Source organism: Rhinatrema bivittatum, chromosome 13, assembly GCF_901001135.1.
Source record: "Rhinatrema bivittatum chromosome 13, aRhiBiv1.1, whole genome shotgun sequence".
NCBI lineage: Eukaryota > Metazoa > Chordata > Amphibia > Gymnophiona > Rhinatrematidae > Rhinatrema > Rhinatrema bivittatum.
This window is the reverse complement of record NC_042627.1, coordinates 77,659,046-77,680,791: the sequence shown is the minus strand read 5'-3', so window position 1 is coordinate 77,680,791 and position 21,746 is coordinate 77,659,046. Positions and strand designations below refer to the sequence as shown.

The window sequence follows — 21,746 nt, the reverse complement described above, 5'->3', positions numbered from 1 at the left end:
CCTTGCCGACCTTTCCAGCTGCACCGGGTCATCAGTGCCTCTGCTCGGGCCACGAGATGTAAGCACACCTGCCCCGGTCCGGGGGTGGCACTCACCGCCAGCATGACCCGCTCTCGCTCCACGAGGTCCGCCAGTTTCTGGAGCAGTCTCCCCCTGCCCGTGGCATCCACCTGCCTCCATGGAGATCCCCGCTCGAATGCAGCTCTGGCGGCCCCCACGGCTCGGTCTACATCAGCCTGCGGAAGCAACGTTAGAAAGGTCAGATAAGGGGGGGGGGGCTGACTGGAGGTGGGACAGGACGGGGGTCTGCCTCCTCCGTGCCCTCCCTCCCCCCCCCAGTGGCAGGGGCAGGAGAGGCCCCCAAATTACTCTCAGCCCCACCTAAGAAAAACGAATGTGACCATCGTCCAGCGCTGCCGTGCCTGGCGCCACCTTCGTTCCATTACCGTAAAGGCGGGAAATGTTTATCCCAAAAACCTCAGCACGTTCAGTCTTAGGAGCACGGTTTCCTTTCCCCTTGGAAAAACTGCTTATTTACCAGGGAACATTATTCCTGCCTTAATAGTTCCCTGTCGCTAAAAATGCATTTGCAGCAAAGTTGTTAGAGTTGGGGTTTAATTTAAAGCAGAGTCTGGAGCAGATAATAAAAACTAATTTCCTGCTTTCTCACTGCTTCAGTGAAATTGGATCCCTTACCTTGCAGTTTATGATTAGAAAAAAAATGCTGCCATTACTGAAATTACAGTAATGACCAGGGCCATGGGGAAATTGCGAAAACGTAACGAACATTGTGGGCAACGTTTATTTTGCTTTGGGGCTAGAATTGCTCTATCAGTCTCCCCGAGCACAAAGGATGACTACTAGACGTGTGCTGGGCTGCACAGATACATCAAAGAGACAGTCCCTGCTCCCTGGAGCTTACAGTCCAGTCTGAACACACCCCAGGCTTCAGAAAAAGTATTATAGGACATGACTAAAATCAACAAGGCTATGATTAGAGCAAGTAAGAGGGGAAATGAGGTACCGTGGAATAAAGCATTCACCATACCGAGTGCTGAAGACCTGCTAAATGCTCCCTAAAAGGAGATGCCATTTTTGGGGGCCAGTTCCTACACGATTAGTTGAAAAAATGCAAATCTAGATTACAGCGAGGCATTACAGATGCTCAGACTGCCTTACCTTGTCCCCTTCGTCTACATCACAGATTTTCTGTCGGGTTGCTGGGTTGTAGGTCGGGAACGTTCTGCTACTGGTGGAACTGTGCCATTCATTATTAATAAAGATCTACAGAATGAGAAGTGAGAGCTCTCTCAGTCTTTCTCCTGCGTTTTTTTTTGTTTTTTTTAACCAAAAGACAATTTTTTTTCACATATTTCAGGTGAGCAGATTATAAATGAGACAGCATATGAACATTTACAGTGTTAGGTCTAAGTGTGGAGGAGTTGCTGCATTAAGTGACGTGGAAGATGTAGCAAGGAGTCTACAGATAGGAGAATTCGTAAATTACATGTTAGCATGTCACAATGTCACATGCATGTAGGAAAGCATTTGAAGTGCAGCTCCTCCACTGGAATTTGGCTGTGAAAAGGATTCCACTTTCATGCGAAAAGAGAGCCAGATATCAGATGATGCATGCATGCAAACAGGATGCTTAATGCACGTCATAAGAATATAAGAGCTGCCAGGCTGGGTCAGACCAATGGTCCATTGAGCCCAGTGTCCTGTCTCCGATTTGGAAGCAGGGCAATTGCTGAGGGAAAGCAATGCCCTGGGCAAGGATTGCTTTTGACTCCCTTCTTTCCTTTTGGGCATGCGTGCTCAGAGTCAAGTTACTCCAAAATGGTAACTTCGGTCTGGCACCTCAGGCAGTTGCCTGTCTAGCCCCCTCTTCGTGACAGCCCTGCTCGGAAGTCTCCAGCAGATCCCAATGGAGTGATCCGTTCTCTGGTGCTCTCTCCCTGAAGTAAGAGTCGGCAACCCCCAAGCCTAACTGGCAAATTGTTAATAAATTTGTCCTCCAGAAACTTATCCAAATCTTTCTTAAACCCAGTGATATTACTAACCTTGACACATTGCATGGCAACAAATTCCATATCTTAAATGTGTATGGATCACAAAAATACTTTAAGTCTGCTACCATTTAGATTCATCGACTGCCCCTGCTATTTCTAGTACTATTTGAAAGGGTAAATAGCCAATCCCTATTGTGTTAGAATGAAGGGACAGAGGATGTGAAGTAATCCAGCTATAATGCATTAGGGAAAGTTAGCTCCTACACAAAATGGTCACTGTCAAATGATATATATTAATCTGCTCTGCTTAAACAGTATACGTGCACATATGAGAGAACATTGCAATGTATATAGTGAAGAAAATAATAATTAAAAACAGAAGGTATCACCAGTATATTTTTTATCGCTTAACAATATATGCAAAAGCCCAAATGTATGTAGGCCCCTTACTTACAGAGTCTGTATTGTGTAACAGACACTATTTTTGTATAGGGTCACCTTGCTTTAATTTAAATTAATCATCAATAGTCCATTTTTTGTTAGAAATTTTTCATTATAGTAAAAACTCCAAGAAAGGGGACACAAATACTCATCTACTCCATAGTAGTAGTAGTTCACTACTACTACTACTACTACTAGGGTGAACTACTAGGGTGAACTACTACTACTATGGAGTAGATGAGTATTTGTGTCCCCTTTCTTGGAGTTTTTACTATAATGAAAAATTTCTAACAAAAAATGGACTATTAATGATTAATTTAAATTAAAGCAAGGTGACCCTATACAAAAATAGTGTCTGTTACACAATACAGACTCTGTAAGTAAGGGGCCTACATACATTTGGGCTTTTGCATATATTGTTAAGCGATAAAAAATATACTGGTGATACCTTCTGTTTTTGATATTGTTGGTAGACTATTCGGTACACTGGAGTACAGTGGATGTGGGTTATTTTGTTGTGAAAATAATAATTAGCCATAGTAAAGCTTAGACACACAATAAAATAAATTATAGTTACATATAAAAAAACTGCTTTTGATATATAGCAGACAGTTAATTAATTGCTTTAGCAATATGACAGTTGAAGCGAGGCAGGCATAACTCGCACGCGCTGGCCAGCTGCAGGCGCGTGATTCCCTGGCCCGGGAGCAGTTTCGGAGGTCTTGGCCACGCCCCCGAAATGCCCCCGGGCTGGAACCACGCCGGTGGCCCCGCCCCCGGGACACCCCCCGAAGACGTGCTGCCGCAACACGCCCCCGACACGCCCCCCCAGGAAAGCCCCGGGACTTATGCATGTCCCGGGGCTTGCGCATGCCGCCGAGCCTATGTTGCATAGGCTCGGCACATGCAGGGGGAGCTTGGGGCAGGTTTTCGGGGGGTACGCGCGTATCCCTTTGAAAATCTGCCCCTTAATGTGGATTCCAGTGTTGTATACATATGTTGTGATTATTTTTCCTGAAATGCATCATTTGCACTTGTCCATATTAAATTCCATCTGCCATTTTGATACCCAGTTCCCCAGTCTTGCAAAGTCAGCCAGCGATCCCTCTCGGTCTACTCATGTTTTAACTAATTTGAATAATTTTGTATCATCTGCAGATTTGATCACATCAGTCATAGCTCCCTTTTCTAGATCATTTATGAATGTTAAACAGTACCATTCCCAGCACAGATCCCTGGGGCACTTCTCTATTGACTTTTCCTCATTTGGAAAACTGATTATTTAATTTTACTGTTTCTTGTCTTTTAACCAGTTACAAGTCCACAACAGGACACTGCTTCCTATCCCATGACTTTGTAATTCCTGAGGAGTCTCTTATGAGGGGCTTTGTCAAAAGCCTTCTGAAAATCCAGATACACTATATCAACCGGCTCACCTTTGTCCACACATTTATTTACCCCTCAAAGAAGTCTAATAAATTAGTGGGGCATCACTTCCCTTTGCTAAATCCGTGCTGGCTCTTCCCCATTGAACCTTGTCTATCCATATGACCAGTAATTCTGCTCTTCACAATAGCTTCCACCGTTTTATTGTCAGGCTCACTGGTCTGCAGTTTCCTGGATTACCCTGAGAGCCCTGTTTAAAAACTAACATTACATTTGCTATCCTCCAGTCATCCAGTCCAATGGCAGATTTTAATGATAGGTTGCAGATTAGCAGCATCCGGTCCATCAGAACTCGGATGAAAACCATGATGGCAGATAAAGAGCAAAGGTTCATCCAGTCTGCCCAGTAAGTTGCTTTTGGTAGTAACTGCTACCACTAAACATCTGTGAGCCTTATAAAGGGATCTTCTCTTGGTTTTGGAAGTGTAAGAATAATCTTTTTGTACTGTCTGAACAAATCAATCATATTTAGTAAAATACAATGACTATTTCCTTACGTGACAATATTTGCATGTGCAGGTCAGTGGTATACAGATTCGGATAAACTCTCTCCCACTCCCTCCGGAGCACATCAGCCTGTTTGGCAAAGAAAGCATTTCCCAAAACACTAGAAAGAAGCTGTGATTACAAGGGGAAATTACTTCCATACAAGCTATTTGATTATGCAAAATGCCCCCACCCATCATATTACAGAAACCTAATGTTGCAAGACACCTTAGTTAGTCTGGTATGATGGAACCACAGGAATCATGGAATTAAAATGGTAATCTCTACCTCTTGGATATATCAGAAGTGTATTTGTCCGGCCCATGACTCAGCCATTGTGGTCAGGAGTTAACTGAGGTGACGAGCTGTGTATTCTCTGCCGGCACAGAGATGCCACCAAAGGATTCAGTCTCGGAAAAATAAAAAAAAGGTTTTCTTTTTGTACCTCACCAGCAAAAGGACCAAAATTACCCAAACAATCATTCTGGAGAGGTGAGGTGAGGCGAGGCAGGAAGAAACAGACCAATGCAATATCAGTGCCCAAAAAAACAGGTGCTCATGACCGAGTGCCCGCTTTCCTAACGAGTGCCCATCCACCAGGCTTACGAGCCGCGGCATTAAAAAGGAGGCGCTAGGTGAAACTGTGCATCCCTAGCACCTCCTCGGCATTGGGTGAGCAGGAGATGTGGCTGTCAGTGCTACCGGCACAGAATACACGGCCTGGACCGTGTATTCTGTGCGTGGATATTGGGCTCCCAGAATTTTTTCCCAAGACTTATTTTTTGCACATTGCTGCTTTCTGTGGTTCATCCTACTTTGTATGGTGTCAATACTTTTAGGTGCAACTACAGAAAGCAGGATTTTGGTCTTTTTGGTTGAGCTCGTGAGCATTTTCCACTTTAGAATGGGCGCACTGGCCGCGCCGGACTTTTTTTGAATCGCGGGGTAATAGCGAATAGCCTCATCTGCATGGAATCTACCTGTGATGAGCAGTATTAGCCACGCGCTGGTTTGGACGCGCTAATCCTGGTATTGCAACGGACGTAAGTCTAGCGCGTCCAAACTGCGCGTCCAACCATGCATTTAGTGGCGCGCTGACCTCAGCGCCTGTAAGTGGGGAGATAGGGGAAAGGTGATCAATCACAGAGAAAAAAAAAGAGAACGCTCCTTTCCAGCAGCTAGAAACACCATCACTTTAATGTAACGGCTCGCCCATGGAGTCCTTGACTGAAATAACTTCCAGAACTGCTCATAGCAATTCAGAAAAGAAATCCAGTCAGCCACCAGAGCAGAAATGAACCGCAGGTGGAGGCAAAGTGCTCCATGAGATGATCAATTATTTTATTGGCTTTGGTTAAGGTTCATGGTCTGGGATGAGACCTAAATACTGTATGAATACCCTAGCTAGGGAAGATGATCGAGGCATTCAAACAGCTGAATGCACAAGCTACAAACCTTTCAGAGGAAAGGAAGTTCTGGAACACGAGGCGATGAGATGAGGCTGCGAGGGAGCAGACCCAGGAGCAGCATCGGGAAATGCATGGAGCGGCCTCCCAGGAGAGGAGACGGGGCCAAAAGAAGACCTGGGACTGGCACAGAGGAAAGAAGTGAAGAGAAAGCCAGAGAGCAATTAAGGAGCAACAGCCAGGGCAGAGGAGGGAGATTCCCCAAAGCCGTGCCCATCCTCTAACCTGCTTCCTCCTGGCACGCCAGGCTTTCCCGAATGCTGCCGTCACAGGCAGTTTCCAAACTCGTGGGCTTGCTGTGCGTCATGGGAGTAGCACAGGTGGCCTGTGAGGCTGTGAAACCGATGGTGATGCCAGTATTCGGGAGAGAGCGGTAAGGCTGGCCAGGAGGGCTGCACGTGGCACGTGCCAGGGGGTGCGTTCAGGGGGTTGGGAACCCCTGCTCAGGGTCGGTGCAAGAGTATTTGTCGCCCTAGGTGAACCTTTGGTCGTGCCCACCCCTTCCTCCCAGCACAACACTTCCTCCCTCCCTTTTTTGGTGGCTTTGGCTCTGGCACAGCAGCCCTCTGGGATTTTGCCATCCCAAAATGTTGGCACTCTACATGACCACCTATAATGGAAGCACCAGCCTTGCCCCTGGTCTATGGTGTAGCAGAGTGAAGCAAGTGGAGCGGTCCGGATGAGCCTTGCGGTCCATCGCTAGTACTGCATAACTCTGGGTCATGTTCAGGACACTTTGGACCCTGCAGCCAACTGAGGCAAATATCCTTCATGTTTACGAGTGGAACAGCAGATGCGATTATTCTGTTAAATTATTGTGATCACTTTAGAAATTTGTTAAGTGGTAAATAAATAAATAAATAAATGTGCACGTACAACGGAGCTGTCACCCTGGGCAGAGGCTCCTGTGATCCCCTCAAGACTGAACAGCTCTGGATGGATCACAGGGACATTGAATAGAAATTTCAGACTTTTAATGGCGACATCTAGCAATATTGTTCACCCAGGTTTTGAATATCAGCTGTAAATCTATTGCTCCAACGTTTCTCTCTCTCTGATTCCAAGAAACAACTTTGCAGATGCTCTCCCAGCCCAGCAATCAAACCTCTAGGCAGTTACACAGCGTGAGGAAGAGGGTGAAGCTGTGCCGTATTCCTGGAGAAGAAAAGGCCCCCCCGAGGCCACCCGGCAGCTGCTTATCTTGTCCAAGCTGCAGGTGACGGGGGAATGGCCTTTTGGGCAAGTCACTTAATGTCCTGTGCTGCAGGTCCCCTACTTAGGCAGGGATTCTTTGCTCTATATTTAATTTATTGTACAGTAGATATGAATGCTACTAAGATTTAAAGAAAGAGATTTAAATGTGAGCTAAAAACATGGCTGTTTAAAACTGCATACAATCTTACTTAAAATCAAGAGAGTGTAAGAGAACTACAGTCTCAAGAATAACGAGAGATTCATGAATCAAAGCATGAATGAGAGAATGTCAATATTAAAAATGATGAGACATTGCAGGACAAACGTCATGAAGCAGGATTACATTGTACTGATTATAAGATATTAGTTGTTATATTATTTTCTGTATCATCTATTTATGCTTTTGTATGCGGAATAATTTGTATTTTATGCTTTCAGTATGCGGTTTAATTTGTATTGGATGATTTCATTCGTTTTGTGTTAATTTTCGTTTTAAAATTATGAATGTTATTTTTGTAAACCGTTGTGATCTTGTGAGCCTGAGACAAGGGACGAGATGGCGCCCCCCCTCTCGCCCTGCCCCCTCTCCCCGGCTTCGGTGACCCGCAGCAGCGCCCCTCCCGCCCGGCCTGTCCTCAGCCGGGGTAGGGGCAGGCAGTGTGAGGCGGGCGCCACAGCAGCGTTCTGAGAGGGGCGTTTTTAGCTGCCCGGAATTTCTGCCGCCTGAAGCGGCCGCCTCACCCTGCCTCATGATAGAGCCGCCCCTGGGAATGACGGTATATAAAATGTCTAAATGAATAAATAAAATACTAATTTAGTTATAAGAGTAGCGGCGGGCTATGAACTAGGGAAACCAGGGTTCAAGCCCCACTCCTGTTCCTTGTGACCTTGGGTAAATCACTTTACTCTCGATTGCCTCGGGATCTGTTTACTAAAGGTTTTCTCCCATTCTGTGTCTATGGGAAAAATGCTTAATAAATGACCCCCCCCCCCCTGGATTGTAAACCCTCTGGGGATAGAGAAATACCCACAGTACCTGGATCTAATCTATTCTGGAGTTCCTAAAAGCAGAACATATATAGCAGATCTTTTTTAATTTAGATGTAGCTCCTGCCTTTTCAATAGTGGTTCAAGGCAAGTTACATGCAGGTACTACAGGCATGGGAGTCACAATGTAAGGATCTGATTTACCAAGCAGGGATAAAAGCCTTAGGAAATCATGGCCTAAGCCTCTATCGGAGGCAATGGAGATTTGCTGAGGTCACAAGGAGCAGCAGCAGGATTTGAACTAGGCCTGTCCTGGTTCTCGGCTGCTCCTCTGCAGATAGTGAGAGAGATGTTTATAGGGACAACTTTCAAACTCTGCAGATTGAGCCACAGATCACGCCCGCTTTCTTACCTGTGAGCGCTGCACCAGGTCTCAGTAGGGAAGTCTGTGAACGCTTTCCCTTTGACACTCGAGGTGGGTACAAAGCACACTCAGTTACTGCTTTTGCTGCGAGCAGTTTTGAAAATGCGATCTCTGTACGTGTAACGTTTCCTCTCCTCCACGTGGCTAAAAACGCACAAACGTTCAGCTCCATTGAGGAAGGGCAACTAATGTGGGTAAACCACTTTGAAAATTGTCCTTCCCATGCAGAAACTAAACCGGCTGACTACCCCCCACCGATCCCTCCCCCCCACCAGCACACTCCTACATCCAATCAGGCAGGCAGAGGAGGAAGCTGCAGAGATGCTCCCACAATGGGCAGAGCAGGAGTTAGCGACCAGCAAGTTGTGATTATGTAAGCTCCTTGGGGCAGGGAGCTTATTTATCCCTGACTAATCCATGCACCTCAGTCACACAATCCCTGGACTGATTTCACCAAGTTTACCTTGTTTGGTGCACCATACATTGCTAATGCCATCTAAAAATAAAATACATTAATATGTAAAACTATTTAAATTGACATCAGACAACAACAAACACTGTACAAGTGCTTGTCTGAGCTATTTGAGTTATTTATTTATCTCTAATAATTTGTATTCCACCTATTTCCAGATTCCAAGAAACATCAACAATATCCGATAACAGACAGCAATATAAACTCCACAAATAAAACAATGAAACATAATTCAAACAATAACATGAAAGCTTTTGCTTTGTGCTAATGAAGTTTTCAGCCAAACTGTGGAAGGGTTAGATATTTATTTATGTACCGTCGTTCAAAATAAAGATAACATGCAGTGAATTCATTCCATTTAATTTAGACACTGCCTTTCCAAATCAGGGGAACACCAGAAAAAACCAGAAACAAGGTAAATAGAATAGATCAATTTAAAACAGGACAAATTAACATGAAAAAAAACCCAAAACATATTAAGTAAAGCAATCTCATAGAAGATAACCAGAGAAAACATCCTCCTTGTGCATCTGCTGCAGATCATTTCTGCATGGGTTTTTTTTTTTAGAAACCTAGAAACTTGGCATCCACCCAGTCTGCCCAACCACACCGGATGCTGAGCTCTGCAATCCCTACCACTCCCTCAGAGATCCCCTGTGTTAAGGCTCCATTACTCTGGCACAAACCAACGCATGAAGCATGGCTGCGCTGACATTGTTTTTCCTTAACCAGAGGTCACAATTGCAGAGGGAACTTAGAGCAGACTATGCAGGGACAGCCGACACGGAGATGGTGAACAGCAACTCGGTCTGGAGAAAGTATGGAAACCTCAGCCCAGGCTGTACACCCACCAAAACTCTCCTATAGAAAGATCTCCTATAGAAAGCCCAGTGCCCTTTCCAGTGCGTGCATTATGCTATTAGCTCGGCAGTACTTTGAATAAAAGAAATATGCGAGTGCACAATAATAAATATTACTATTATTAAACAAACATTTTGCATAAATGGGGTTTCAGAAAGTCAGAGCTTATGAATGGGATACCAGAATGGAAGCCCAAATCGTTTCGTTCCGAAGGCAGCAGCTTTGTAAGGACATTTGGGAGCGGTTCAGAGAAGATAAAATGATTACAGGGCTTGCGACCAAACACTAGAGAGGGGCTTGAGGTGCCCACAGCGGCCTTGCAGGAGGAGAGAAGGGATGGGTGAGACGTGAGAGGAACATTCAGAGGTTTGAAAGGCATCGAGAAAGTATGGGGAAAATGAAATCTTCCATCCCAGAAAAATTCAAGATCGGGATGTGACGTTCAGAGGAAACAGGAGAAAATACTTTCTCACCGAGTGGGTGGTTGACGCCTGGCATAGCCTAGCACCGGAGGTGGCAGGAACAAAAGCCTGGGACACACACAAGGCGTGGAGCTAAAGGGGAAAGAAGTGGAATAAGAGGGGGAGAATAGTGAGAGAACAAGGTTCAGATGGAGCTGGGGGGCATGGGGTTGCGTTGGGCAATAGGAATTGGTAGAGAACCATCTGGGCTTACTGAATGGGCCAACTGGTCTCTCTCTGCTGTATTTATTGTGTTACTATGAATCTGGATTCAGAACCCAAGATGGTCCATTCTGGGGGCAGATGTAGAAATTCGATGACCACAAGCCGTTATTTTTAATGGGAAAAAGCTGGGGGCAACAGCGGAGCAAATCGATTCATTTGCACCCATACATCGAGAGAAATATTTCATTACAATAAGCTGATAGACTAAAACATCCAATTCCAGGGCACTGGTTTAGTTCTTGGTAAGGCTCAATTTGCTGATTCAGAAACTATTATGTTATTTGTAAGAAAGGTATTGATCTATTTATTTTGGAATATTATTAAAACTAAAATAGCCTGGGGCACTGTGTGATGAGAATACCCCCGCCTGCATTTAATACCCTACTGGGCACAAAAGGCCTAAAGTCTTCGGCACTGCCGCTAGCAAAGCATATTAGGGACGTGCACTCAAAACATGGTCATTTGATTCATTTTAATGAAAATCTGACATTCGTTCTGAAATAACTTTTGAGAACGAATGGGTTACGCACATAAAACAGTGGAACAAATGCAAATACCCAAAGCCCACCTTACAAACTGGTGACAGATTGAGAAAGATCAGGACACATCTTTCCGCCATGGGAAGGCGAACATATAGCACAAAAGAACATTTGGGAAATGTATTTATTAAAGAAATAGTTAAAACCCAATAAAGGGATGTTCAGGAGAACCAAGAGTTAAGGTGTAAAAGCAAACTTTTTTAGACTGAATTTGAATAAGGCTAGAGAGGGAGCCTGACTGTTCCAGGTGCACAATGCATTTTTTTTTTAAATTTAGACCACGCTGCATGATAATGATCTAAAACAGAAGCTGTGAGTCCACGAGAGGAGGATCAGTACATTATTATATTGAGTTATTCCACCATCTTTGTCAATCAGAGGACGTGTACGAGAGCCATGAATAGCTTGAATGAAAATGATGTTTTAGTTGACTCGTTAGCCTTGGCAAGGAGCCAACAGCCTGCGTATCCCAGAAGATGCTTGCCATCCATAAAACCTGGTTTCTGTTTCCTTGCTACTGAAACCCAAACCCAACAAAATGAAACAATCAGGACCAGTTTCCTGGACCTTTGACCCATTTAACAGCATCTGTGTGATCTGAGTTTTAAGGTTTACTTATCGTTCTGAGCGCTGTACACGGGCAGAAAATATAAGGCAGCATCTGAAAGCGAAAACTCTGGGAGGGCCTGGCTGCCAGCTTGGGAAGCTCAGCACAGTTTGCACATTTATCTTGGGAACTAAAAGTATTTCTGAGTTGTAGTGCAGGAAAACTCTCAGCACTATGAAAAGTGGCAGTTTCAGTTTGGGAAAAGCTGCAGCAATGCCTTCCTGGAAAAAAAGGAGTCTGCACTTCCAGCACTACAGTGGCTGCCAGGGCGGGACAAAATCAAATGATTAATTATTTCCAATAAATTGGTAAAGGTCCAACTTAAATATTTGTTTTCTGTATTTATATGGCCTGCACCCAGGGATTTGTCCACTGCAGAAAGCTTCTTCTCTCTGGTAGACACATGGTTTATAAAGGTCCTAGAAATCTGGCACAAATCCATATTTCAAAGATCCTGGCTTGCCTTAGAAGCAAGAAGTTTCCTTTCACTGAGTCTGCTTCAGTAAATGCTGCAGCTCACTTATCTTGGTTTACAAAAGGAATAGAAACGTAAAAATACAGACAGCAACATCAAAAAATGCTCAGGAAAAGAGAGGGGATTTAACCCAGCTCCCGAATCCTGCCAGACCGAGGAAATCTGCTGTTAATTAGAAATATTAGGAACAGCATAGAGCAATGGGAAGGAATATTGGTTATTCGTTGCTTGTGGAATCAGAGAACAGGACGCCAGATAAATCAGGCCGATGCAATATTGGGCGCTCAGGTCAGTGCGCCGCTTAACACGCTAAAATAACCCCCAATGCAGTAACCGGGATTAGCACGGCCAATCGAGTGCCCAGTTAATAGCGCTCATCACATGCAAATTCCAGGTACACGAGGGTAGGAGCTATTACCCCGCAATGCACAAAATTGCTGTGCAGGCACGGCGCCCATTTTAACGCTGCAAATTTAATGCCTGCCCAGGAGCAAGCGTTAAAGCATGTGGCACTCAAGGGCTGACGAACAAAATCCTGCTTTCTGTGGTTCCTCATAAGGGGAACCATAGAAAGCAGCATCCCCAAGGTCCGGCTCAATCAGAAACCCTGCCGGCAGTGAGAGAAGGAGTGAATACATTAAGTATCAGGCACTTGATATTAATTTATTCACTGCTTCACTTAATGCTGATTGGTCCATTCACTGTCACATGTCAGGGGAAGGACCAATCGGGAACAGCTCTACCAGGGGAGGAGGAGGTTCTGGCCAGGCTGCTGTGGAGGCACAGCCACTTCTCTTGGGTGCCCAATGCAGAGCACCAGAGATGCACAAATTACCCATTGAGTATTCCTTTTAGTTCAGCAGTTCATTTGCTTTTTGCATCGAACAGCCAGGACAGGTGGATGTGCGCATGTTCAAAAACCTTGCACCCAGTTTGGACGCACGTTTTTTATGCACTGATATTGTGTTGACCTGAATGAGTGCAACACCCATCTAGTCTGACCAAGGTTTTCCTCACGCTAAGGATCCTCTGTGCTTATCCCAGGCTTTACCCTCACTCCCCCACAGCTAAGGATCCTCTGTGCTTATCCCAGGCTTTACCCCTCACTCCCCCACAGCTAAGGATCCTCTGTGCTTATCCCAGGCTTTACCCCTCACTCCCCCACAGCTAAGGATCCTCTGTGCTTATCCCAGGCTTTACCCTCACTCCCCCACAGCTAAGGATCCTCTGTGCTTATCCCAGGCTTTACCCTCAATCCCCCACAGCTAAGGATCCTCTGTGCTTATCCCAGGCTTTACCCCTCACTCCCCAACAGCTAAGGATCCTCTGTGCTTATCCCAGGCTCTACCTCTCACTCCCCCACAGCTAAGGATCCTCTGTGCTTATCCCAGGCTTTACCCCTCACTCCCCCACACCGAAGGATCCTCTGTGCTTATCCCAGGCTTTACCCCTCACTCCCCCACAGCTAAGGATCCTCTGTGCTTATCCCAGGCTTTACCCCTCACTCCCCCACAGCTAAGGATCCTCTGTGCTTATCCCAGGCTTTACCCCTCACAGCTAAGGATCCTCTGTGCTTATCCCAGGCTTTACCCCTCACTCTCCCATAGCTAAGGATCCTCTGTGCTTATCCCAGGCTTTACCCCTCACTCTCCCATAGCTAAGGATCCTCTGTGCTTATCCCAGGCTTTACCCCTCACTCTCCCATAGCTAAGGATCCTCTGTGCTTATCCCAGGCATTATCCCTCATCCCACCCCCCAAGTTAAGGATCTTCTGTGCTCATCCCAGTTTTACCCCTCCCCCAAGGTTAACAATCCTCTGTGCTTATCCCAGGCTTTACCTCTCACTCCCTCACAGCTAAGGATCCTCTGTGCTTATCCCAGGCTTTACCCCTCACTCCCTCACAGCTAAGGATCCTCTGTGCTTATCCCAGGCTTTACCCCTCACTCCCTCCCTCAGCTAAGGATCCTCTGTGCTTATCCCAGGCTTTACCCCTCACTCTCCCATAGCTAAGGATCCTCTGTGCTTATCCCAGGCTTTACCCCTCACTCTCCCATAGCTAAGGATCCTCTGTGCTTATCCCAGGCTTTACCCCTCACTCTCCCATAGCTAAGGATCCTCTGTGCTTACCCCAGGCTTTACCCCTCACTCCCTCACAGCTAAGGATCCTCTGTGCTTATCCCAGGCTTTACCCCTCACTCTCCCATAGCTAAGGATCCTCTGTGCTTATCCCAGGCTTTACCCCTCACTCTCCCATAGCTAAGGATCCTCTGTGCTTATCCCAGGCTTTACCTCTCACTCCCTCACAGCTAAGGATCCTCTGTGCTTACCCCAGGCTTTACCCCTCACAGCTAAGGATCCTCTGTGCTTATCCCAGGCTTTACCCCTCACTCCCTCACAGCTAAGGATCCTCTGTGCTTATCCCAGGCTTTACCCCTCACTCCCCCACAGCTAAGGATCCTCTGTGCTTATCCCAGGCATTATCCCTCATCCCACCCCCCAAGTTAAGGATCTTCTGTGCTCATCCCAGTTTTACCCCTCCCCCAAGGTTAACAATCCTCTGTGCTTTTCTCCGGCTTTACCTCTCGATCCCCCGTCCCCCAGCTAAGGATCCTATTTCCTTGTCCCAGCCTTCACTCCTCCCTCTCTACAGGTAAGGATCCTCTGTGTTTATCCCAGGGCTGGTGCTTCCATTAGGCAAACTAGGTGGTTGCCTAGGGTGCCAAAATCATGCCAGTGTATGGAAAGATGCTGTGCCAGATCTAATATTGCTAAAAAAAAAGGGAGCACTGTGCTGGAGCCACTGCCACTGCTAAGAGCTGTGCTGGAGCTGCCACGTTAGAGAGGGGGTGCATGACCAAAGGTTCGCCTAGGGTGCCAAATACTCTTGCACCGGCCCTATACCCCTCTGTGCTTATCTCCCTTATGGGATTTTTCTCCATCGCCTCCGATATCAGATTGTTCCTTGCATCCATCATCCTTACCTTAAAGAAATGCTTCCATGCATTACTCCTCTATCTCCACGTCACCCCCAAGCCCTGCAATCTCATCTCTTGACTTCTGGATGTCATCCTTAGAGGCAAAGTACTTCTGAACTAGGTCTTTCACACTGCCCCCAAAAGCTTAGGGTTTACCTGCTGTCTACATGGCTGATGAAGTAAGAAATCTAGGGGTTACAGTAGATAGGAAACTACCCTTCAGAAATCGTGTTAGGAATGTGTCAAAGGCTGCTTTCTACAAATTGCAATTATTGAGGCTGCTACGAAATTATTTGGAACCAATGAATTTTCAACGTGGTTCAGGTTTTGGCTCTAAGTGCTGTAGATTATTGCATTGCATGTGGGCTACCAAAGTATCTTTTAAAGGTATTACAGGTAGAAATGAAAGCAGTGGTTAGGGTGATAAACATAATACAATGGAGTGTGAGTGTCAAGCCTCATATGAATGAATTGCATTGTTACCCATTGTGCAAAGGGCTCAATTTATGCTGATAACTTTAATACAGAGTAGTGTATGATGAACATTTTTATCTGGAAGAGTTCTGGAGTCTACATAAGAACATAAGAAAATGCCATACTGGGTCAGACAAGGGTCCATCAAGCCCAGCATCCTGTTTCCAACAGTGGCCAATCCAGGCCATAAGAACCTGGCAAGTACCCAAACATTAAATAAATCTCAAGCTACTATTGCTTATTATATTGGAGCTGAGTCAGCGGTTGAATGGTGGCAGAGGTATAACAGCATTATAAATACATTAATTCTGTTCAATTATGTTTATTAAAAAGAATACAATGAACAAAAGGCATGAAGTGATTGATTTGTAATACCTCATACCAAGTCAGATCATAGCTATGAGCGCTATTAGCCTCACCACGTTTTGGGACACGCTAATCTCCTTTTTGCATCGGGCATTAGCCTAGCGTGCCCAAAGCTCGCACTCGATCGCTGGTTAAGCTGTGTGCTAGCCTCAGCACACGATATTGCATCGGCCCCTCAGGGGAGGGAGGAGATGAGGCTATTAACTATTACCCCGATGCAAACAATTGCCATGCACCCGGCGTTAGGTCTTGCCGCACATCAGGGGCTGACTAAAAGGCAAAAAATCCTGCTTTCTGTCCTACCTCCTACTTTTAGTATCATCGCGATACCAAATAGGAAGAACCACAGAAAGCAGCAACAGAAAACCAAAAAGGTCTCGACGGTGACCAGCTTAGAAAAACGGACCCTCAGTTTACCAGCATCTGTTTTCCTAACCCGTTGCTGTGCGCACAGCCAGGTCTCCCAAAGACACGCTGGGGATGCACAGTCGATCCCTGGCGCGTCCTTTTTAGCGTGGCACCATACTGCATCGGGCGCCCGGCAGACCCGGCTGTGCCTGCCTGTGGATGCAGGGCTTACTGCGTCGGCCCCACAGTGTTGATGAGCGGTGGGGGATTTCTTGTGGTGGTTTCCCTGAGTGTGAGGGTGAGCAGAGGCTTGGACAAGGTTTATACCCAGTCCTGACATTTCTGGGTATTTTTAGGGTGTTTCCCTTTGAACAAGCAGTAAACTGAGCTCCTTCTAGGAGAAGGTTATAAAATCTAAATTGAAGTGTATCTTTTTGGCACTGAGGAATGGTCACCCACACACAAGCCTCATCTTTTCAAATCCTCCATGGGTTCATTCAAGTGAATTCCAACAATCTGCCTCCGACTGCCTCCGAGATGCCCCTAGCAAGTCAAATGCATTGCGCCCCTGCTGAATATTATAAGTAGGGAACACTGGTTCTCACATGATGCCACCCTGAAATCTGCAGCTGAAGCAGCTCGGACTGTGCTGTTCCTGAAGATGCTTTGAGTGCTTATTTTCCAACTTCTACTAACACTAGCAGAATTATTTGGTGCATGTGCCTGCAAGGGCTATGTCTGCAATACTTAATCATTTTATATGAGCAATATTTATGGCAAGAGTACGGAATTAAGAATTTGTAAATCAAATAAAAAGATAAGACTGAATGAGTGGTGAGCGAGTATTCTGTGTTCAGGGCCTGATGCTGTGGAACAGTTTGCCAGCTAACATCAAGGCTGAATCCTCTGTTCTTAGATACAGGAAGATGATTTAAGACGCACCTTTGTCATCTGGCTTTAATCCATTATTCAGTTGTGTACTTGGCTTGCTCCTCCATCAAAATTGCCCAGAGGCTTGTAAGTAGGCAGAGTGATCTTCTAATTGCAGTTTTATTTTGTGATGTATTTGACAATGTTGTGTTTTTTAATTTTTTCCTATTGTCATTATTTAATATTTTTCATTCTCTGTTTTTACATTTTTATTTCCATAATGTCATGATTATTATTTTTTATTTCTGTTTTTCAATTTTCAATTTCTGTTTTATGTTTTATCTATTTTAATTTCTGTTTCATATTTGAATATCTACAGTAGCTAAATGTAATCCGCTTTGAAGTGAATGAAAAGTGGAATATAAATAAATTAATTACGAACATTTTTTATTTATTTTATTTTGAATTTTTCTATACCGGCATGCACGATGGGAATCGCATCATGCCGGTTTACAATTAACAGGGGTGAAAAGAAGATATCATAAGAACATTAACATTACAGTTACAATAAAACAGGGAAATATACAACTTGGAGCAGTGAAGAGGCGCTAGGAATTTAATATAGAGAACAAATTTGCCACATTAATGGTGTTAACAAAGTTATGAATAATTGGAAGGTTGTTAATTACCATGTTACTGTAAAGTTATTGATTACCCTGTTAAGGTAAAGACATCTAATTATAAACCACTTAATAAGGTTGAGAAGCGATCTAGAAATGTTTTAAATAAATAAATAGTACCCTATCAACACAGTTACAATATCTTGACAGGGAATCGCTGCTATTGGGCAGTATTTGTTCTCTAACTTTTTTGTGTCAGTTCAGCAAAATCCCTGCACCATGCAAAGAGCCAGAAAAGAAGAGATCTTGGACAGTATACAGCTGTAATTAACTGCTGTCCTTCCTTTCACACATGAAATATTTTTCACGTGGGTAACAATGGGACTTGGTGGTGTGGGCAGGCACCTCCAGCCACTAGAATCTCAGTTATTGGGAAATACTGGGTGAATATTTGCCTAGAGAGATGTAAATGCCATGGGGGGTGGGTGTCCGGCTAACGGGAGAATACCGTGAAAGGTCCCAAATACGGTGCAGAGTGGAAACTCGCGTGGGACAGTGCAGTGCAGTGCAGGCATTTTTTTTCCCCAATACCTCTAATGTAATGTTAAAAGCGGGTCGGGCTCTGTTTTACAGACAGAGTGCTAGCAATACCTGCCACAACAGGGCACTTACCTTGTTGTACTGCACGTCCAGATCTCTGACGGGATGAGGCAGCACAGAGGGCACAGGCGTCTTCCTGTCCGGTAGCCCATTGTCCGTGGTGCCATTCGTGGTGGCCATGGCAAGCGGGGGGACAGTAATAGAGAAGAGGCTCTGGGTATGGGGGCTACTGACTACAACCGCTCCCTCCCTCCCTCCCTCTGTATCTCACTCTGACCTGGAAGCACTCACTCCTTGACGCAGTCCCTTGAGCTGAATGCTGGTTACACTCACTCCCTGACTGAGTTTCGTTTTCTGTCAGCAGGTTGAGGGATGCACTGTCGCCCTCACTCAGTACTTCTGTAAATGAGCTGGATGCTTGGTTACCTACCAAATACTTTCCTTCACGGACTTAGTCCCTCTCTCGAGCTGAATGCTGATTGCACTCACTCCTTGGCTCAAGTTGTTTTTATGAGCAGGTCGATGAATACAATCACTTCCTGATTCAGTATCTGTGACAGGTGAATAGTGGACACACTCACTCCCTGCTTCAGTCTCTGTATGCCACCTGGAATATTGGCACACTCACTCCCTGCCTTAGTCTCACCATACACCCAGTCCCCACCTCTCCCTCTCTCCCTGTGACCTGAATGCTGGAGATCCTCTGTAAGCGATGGATACTCACTTCCTGCCTTAGTCTGTAAGTTTGACTCACTCACTCCCTGCCTTAGTCTCACCATACACCCAGTCCCCACCTCTCCCTCTCTCTCTGTGACCTGAATGCTGGAGATCCTCTGTAAGCGATGGATACTCACTTCCTGCCTTAGTCTGTAAGTTTGACTCACTCACTCCCTGCCTTAGTCTCACCATACACCCAGTCCCCACCTCTCCCTCTCTCTCTGTGACCTGAATGCTGGAGATCCTCTGTAAGCGATGGATACTCACTTCCTGCCTTAGTCTGTAAGTTTGACTCACTCACTCCCTGCCTTAGTCTCCGTGTGAGCTGAAGCACCATACACCCAGTCCCCACCTCTCCCTCTCTCTCTGTGACCTGAATGCTGGAGATCCTCTGTAAGCGATGGATACTCACTTCTTGCCTTTGACCCACTCACTCCCTGCCTCAGTCACTTTCTGTGTGACCTGCCTGCCTGTCCCCTCACGCACCCGGCCGCAGTCCGTCGCTGTCAGCCCGGGGAGAGCGCACGCCGCCGCCTTTAACCTGGGGAACGGAGCCCTGCGCTGATTGGTGGTGGAGGCGGCGCTAGCTCCGCCCCCGAATGTACCGCGGCCGCGGCTCAGAGAGGGGAGGAAAGCATCCTCGCGCCTTCCCTCCCTGGCTGCTCCTGGGGAAGGAGGATGGGGGCTGGCACGGCTTCCCGAGCCGAGTTTAACGAGGGCAGGAGCTCGTTTAGCAGCCCCAGCAGAGGAGGACACCTGGGGTTCCAGGGCTGCTGCACTCGGCACCAGGAGTCTGGCCTCACAGATTGGCCCCGCTCGGATCCTAAACCTAGGGTCTGGCGCTGGAGGAGGGGGGGGGGCAGCTGGAGCCCCTCCCCCCGACACCCGGACTGAGCGGGACCTTGCAGCCCTCCGACACAGGGCGAGATGGCCTCTCCCCCCCATCGCCTCCGCAGTAAAAAGCGGGCGAGAGCCGGAGCAGCGGGCCGGACGGGGAGGATGAAATCCTGAAACCTGCGCTGGGGAAGGAAGGCTTCAGCTAACGGGATCCGGCCTGCAGCGCGCACCTCTTTTAGTACATGGCGCGTTAATAAATAAACAAATCTACTCATAAACCCGAGGGTAAAACTTCCCGCGGAGGCTTTCTCTCCTCGTCACAGGAGGGAATTATTTCATGTACTCCGGGGCTTGGGAGGGGCTCTTTTCAGAAATCCCCAGGGCGGGAGCTCTGCAGGAATGTACAATTCACTTCGGTTTGGGCGTTTACACCGGAGCGCATCCGGAGCCGGGGAACGCCAGCCAGCGCCTCCCCCCCCCACCCCCCAAGCTTCCGCCCTGTTCGGGAAGGGGGAGAAAATGAAACGGATCCTTGCCAGACCTTGTCTCATTCTGACTTTCTTTCTTTCAGTCTGCAGTAACGCCAGAAAGATAAAGAACAGCTGTAGGGCTAATTAATTACCCCAATTATAATGTTAAATGCTCCACTGCTGCAGAATGCGGTTATTTTCCTTAACTTTGGTGTTTTGTTTTTCTTTCCCCAGTTTGATTATTGGGGGGTCAGGCCCCCCCGTGATAGCGAATCTTTGTTTAATTCCATCTTTACCCCGAAACCTTACTGATATTTGAAAAATGAACCAACGAAAAGGAAAATACCGCTACGACTTTAGGAAAGTTTTTCGTTCATTATTTTCGATGACATCTGATTATGTAGTGCACAGTTTGTTTTTTTTTGGACTGGCCTGGCAAGTTGTTGGTCCTGTCACTCCCTGAGCAGCTCTGACGGCTTCCTTCAGCCCCTCGGTTGCAAAACGACTTAACTCGTCAGCAGCTGAAGATAAGCGAGGGAAGGAGGAGGAGGAGGAGGAGGAGAGTGGAAATGCGAATTCCCTCCTGCAGAGGATGGAAAGATTCCAGCCAGAGCTCCTCACAACCTAGAAAGCAAATGCAAGCTGAAGGAGAAAACCCGCTCCCTGAAACAGGACGAGCGAAAAGTCCCTTTTGTGTACGTACATGAGGGGATAAGGGACGCCCGTTTTGCGCGTTCAGGGCTCTGAGGCATTGTTGCAGGTTTCTTCTCCACTGCTCCGGGAGTTTGTTATTTAGTTAGGTAGGCTGAGGACCTTTTATTTCCCGGGATAGGGCGAGCAGGTGCTCGGCCTGTGGATAGATGGATAGAAATAGATAGAGATAGCAGAATACATTGAGAGGCAAACCGACGGATCTGACTTCTTTACCGGGTCCTGTAACTCTCACTCACTCTCTCTCTCCTTTATTTACTCGGTGGTTTTCTGCTGAGAACCATTATTCTCACTTAATAGTTTACATAAACCTTGATAAGTATTGAACCCGTTATGATTCTAAACCATTTTGCTTAATGTTTCTTCTTCTTTATCTGCAAGACTGGGGCTGTTTGCTCCAGGTAATCCTCCCTCTGCCCCGGACTCCGCAGGCTGCTTGAAAAGCTGCGAGTCTCTCTCTCTCTCTCTCTCTCTTTCACTGCTTTGCAGACTTGTTCCAATAATCCCGTTCAGGAGAATAATCCAATCTCCCTAATGTCTGTGTCCAATGAAAATGAATATTTGTTTTTTATTAAAAAAAAATCTTATCAACCCAACGCTGTTTTCCTAATAAAAACAAATATTTCAAGGACCTGTGTGAATGGAAGTGTCCCCCCCTCAG

The 21,746-nt window shown here is 46.3% G+C and overlaps 1 protein-coding gene across 1 annotated transcript in view; it reads right to left on the bottom strand.

The window, feature by feature from the left end:
* ALDH1A3 (aldehyde dehydrogenase 1 family member A3) overlaps positions 1–20,205 on the bottom strand; it is a 40,356-nt gene extending 20,151 nt beyond the window's left edge. Inside the window, exons 1-3 of the mRNA XM_029575171.1 lie at positions 18,423–20,205; positions 1,180–1,284; positions 96–236 (exon numbers count right to left, since the gene is read on the bottom strand). Of these exons, the coding sequence (XP_029431031.1) occupies positions 96–236; positions 1,180–1,284; positions 18,423–18,530 (354 nt within the window). The 5' untranslated portion in view covers positions 18,531–20,205. The remainder of the gene's footprint in view (positions 1–95; positions 237–1,179; positions 1,285–18,422) is intronic.
* Between the last annotated feature and the right edge of the window lie 1,541 nt (positions 20,206–21,746).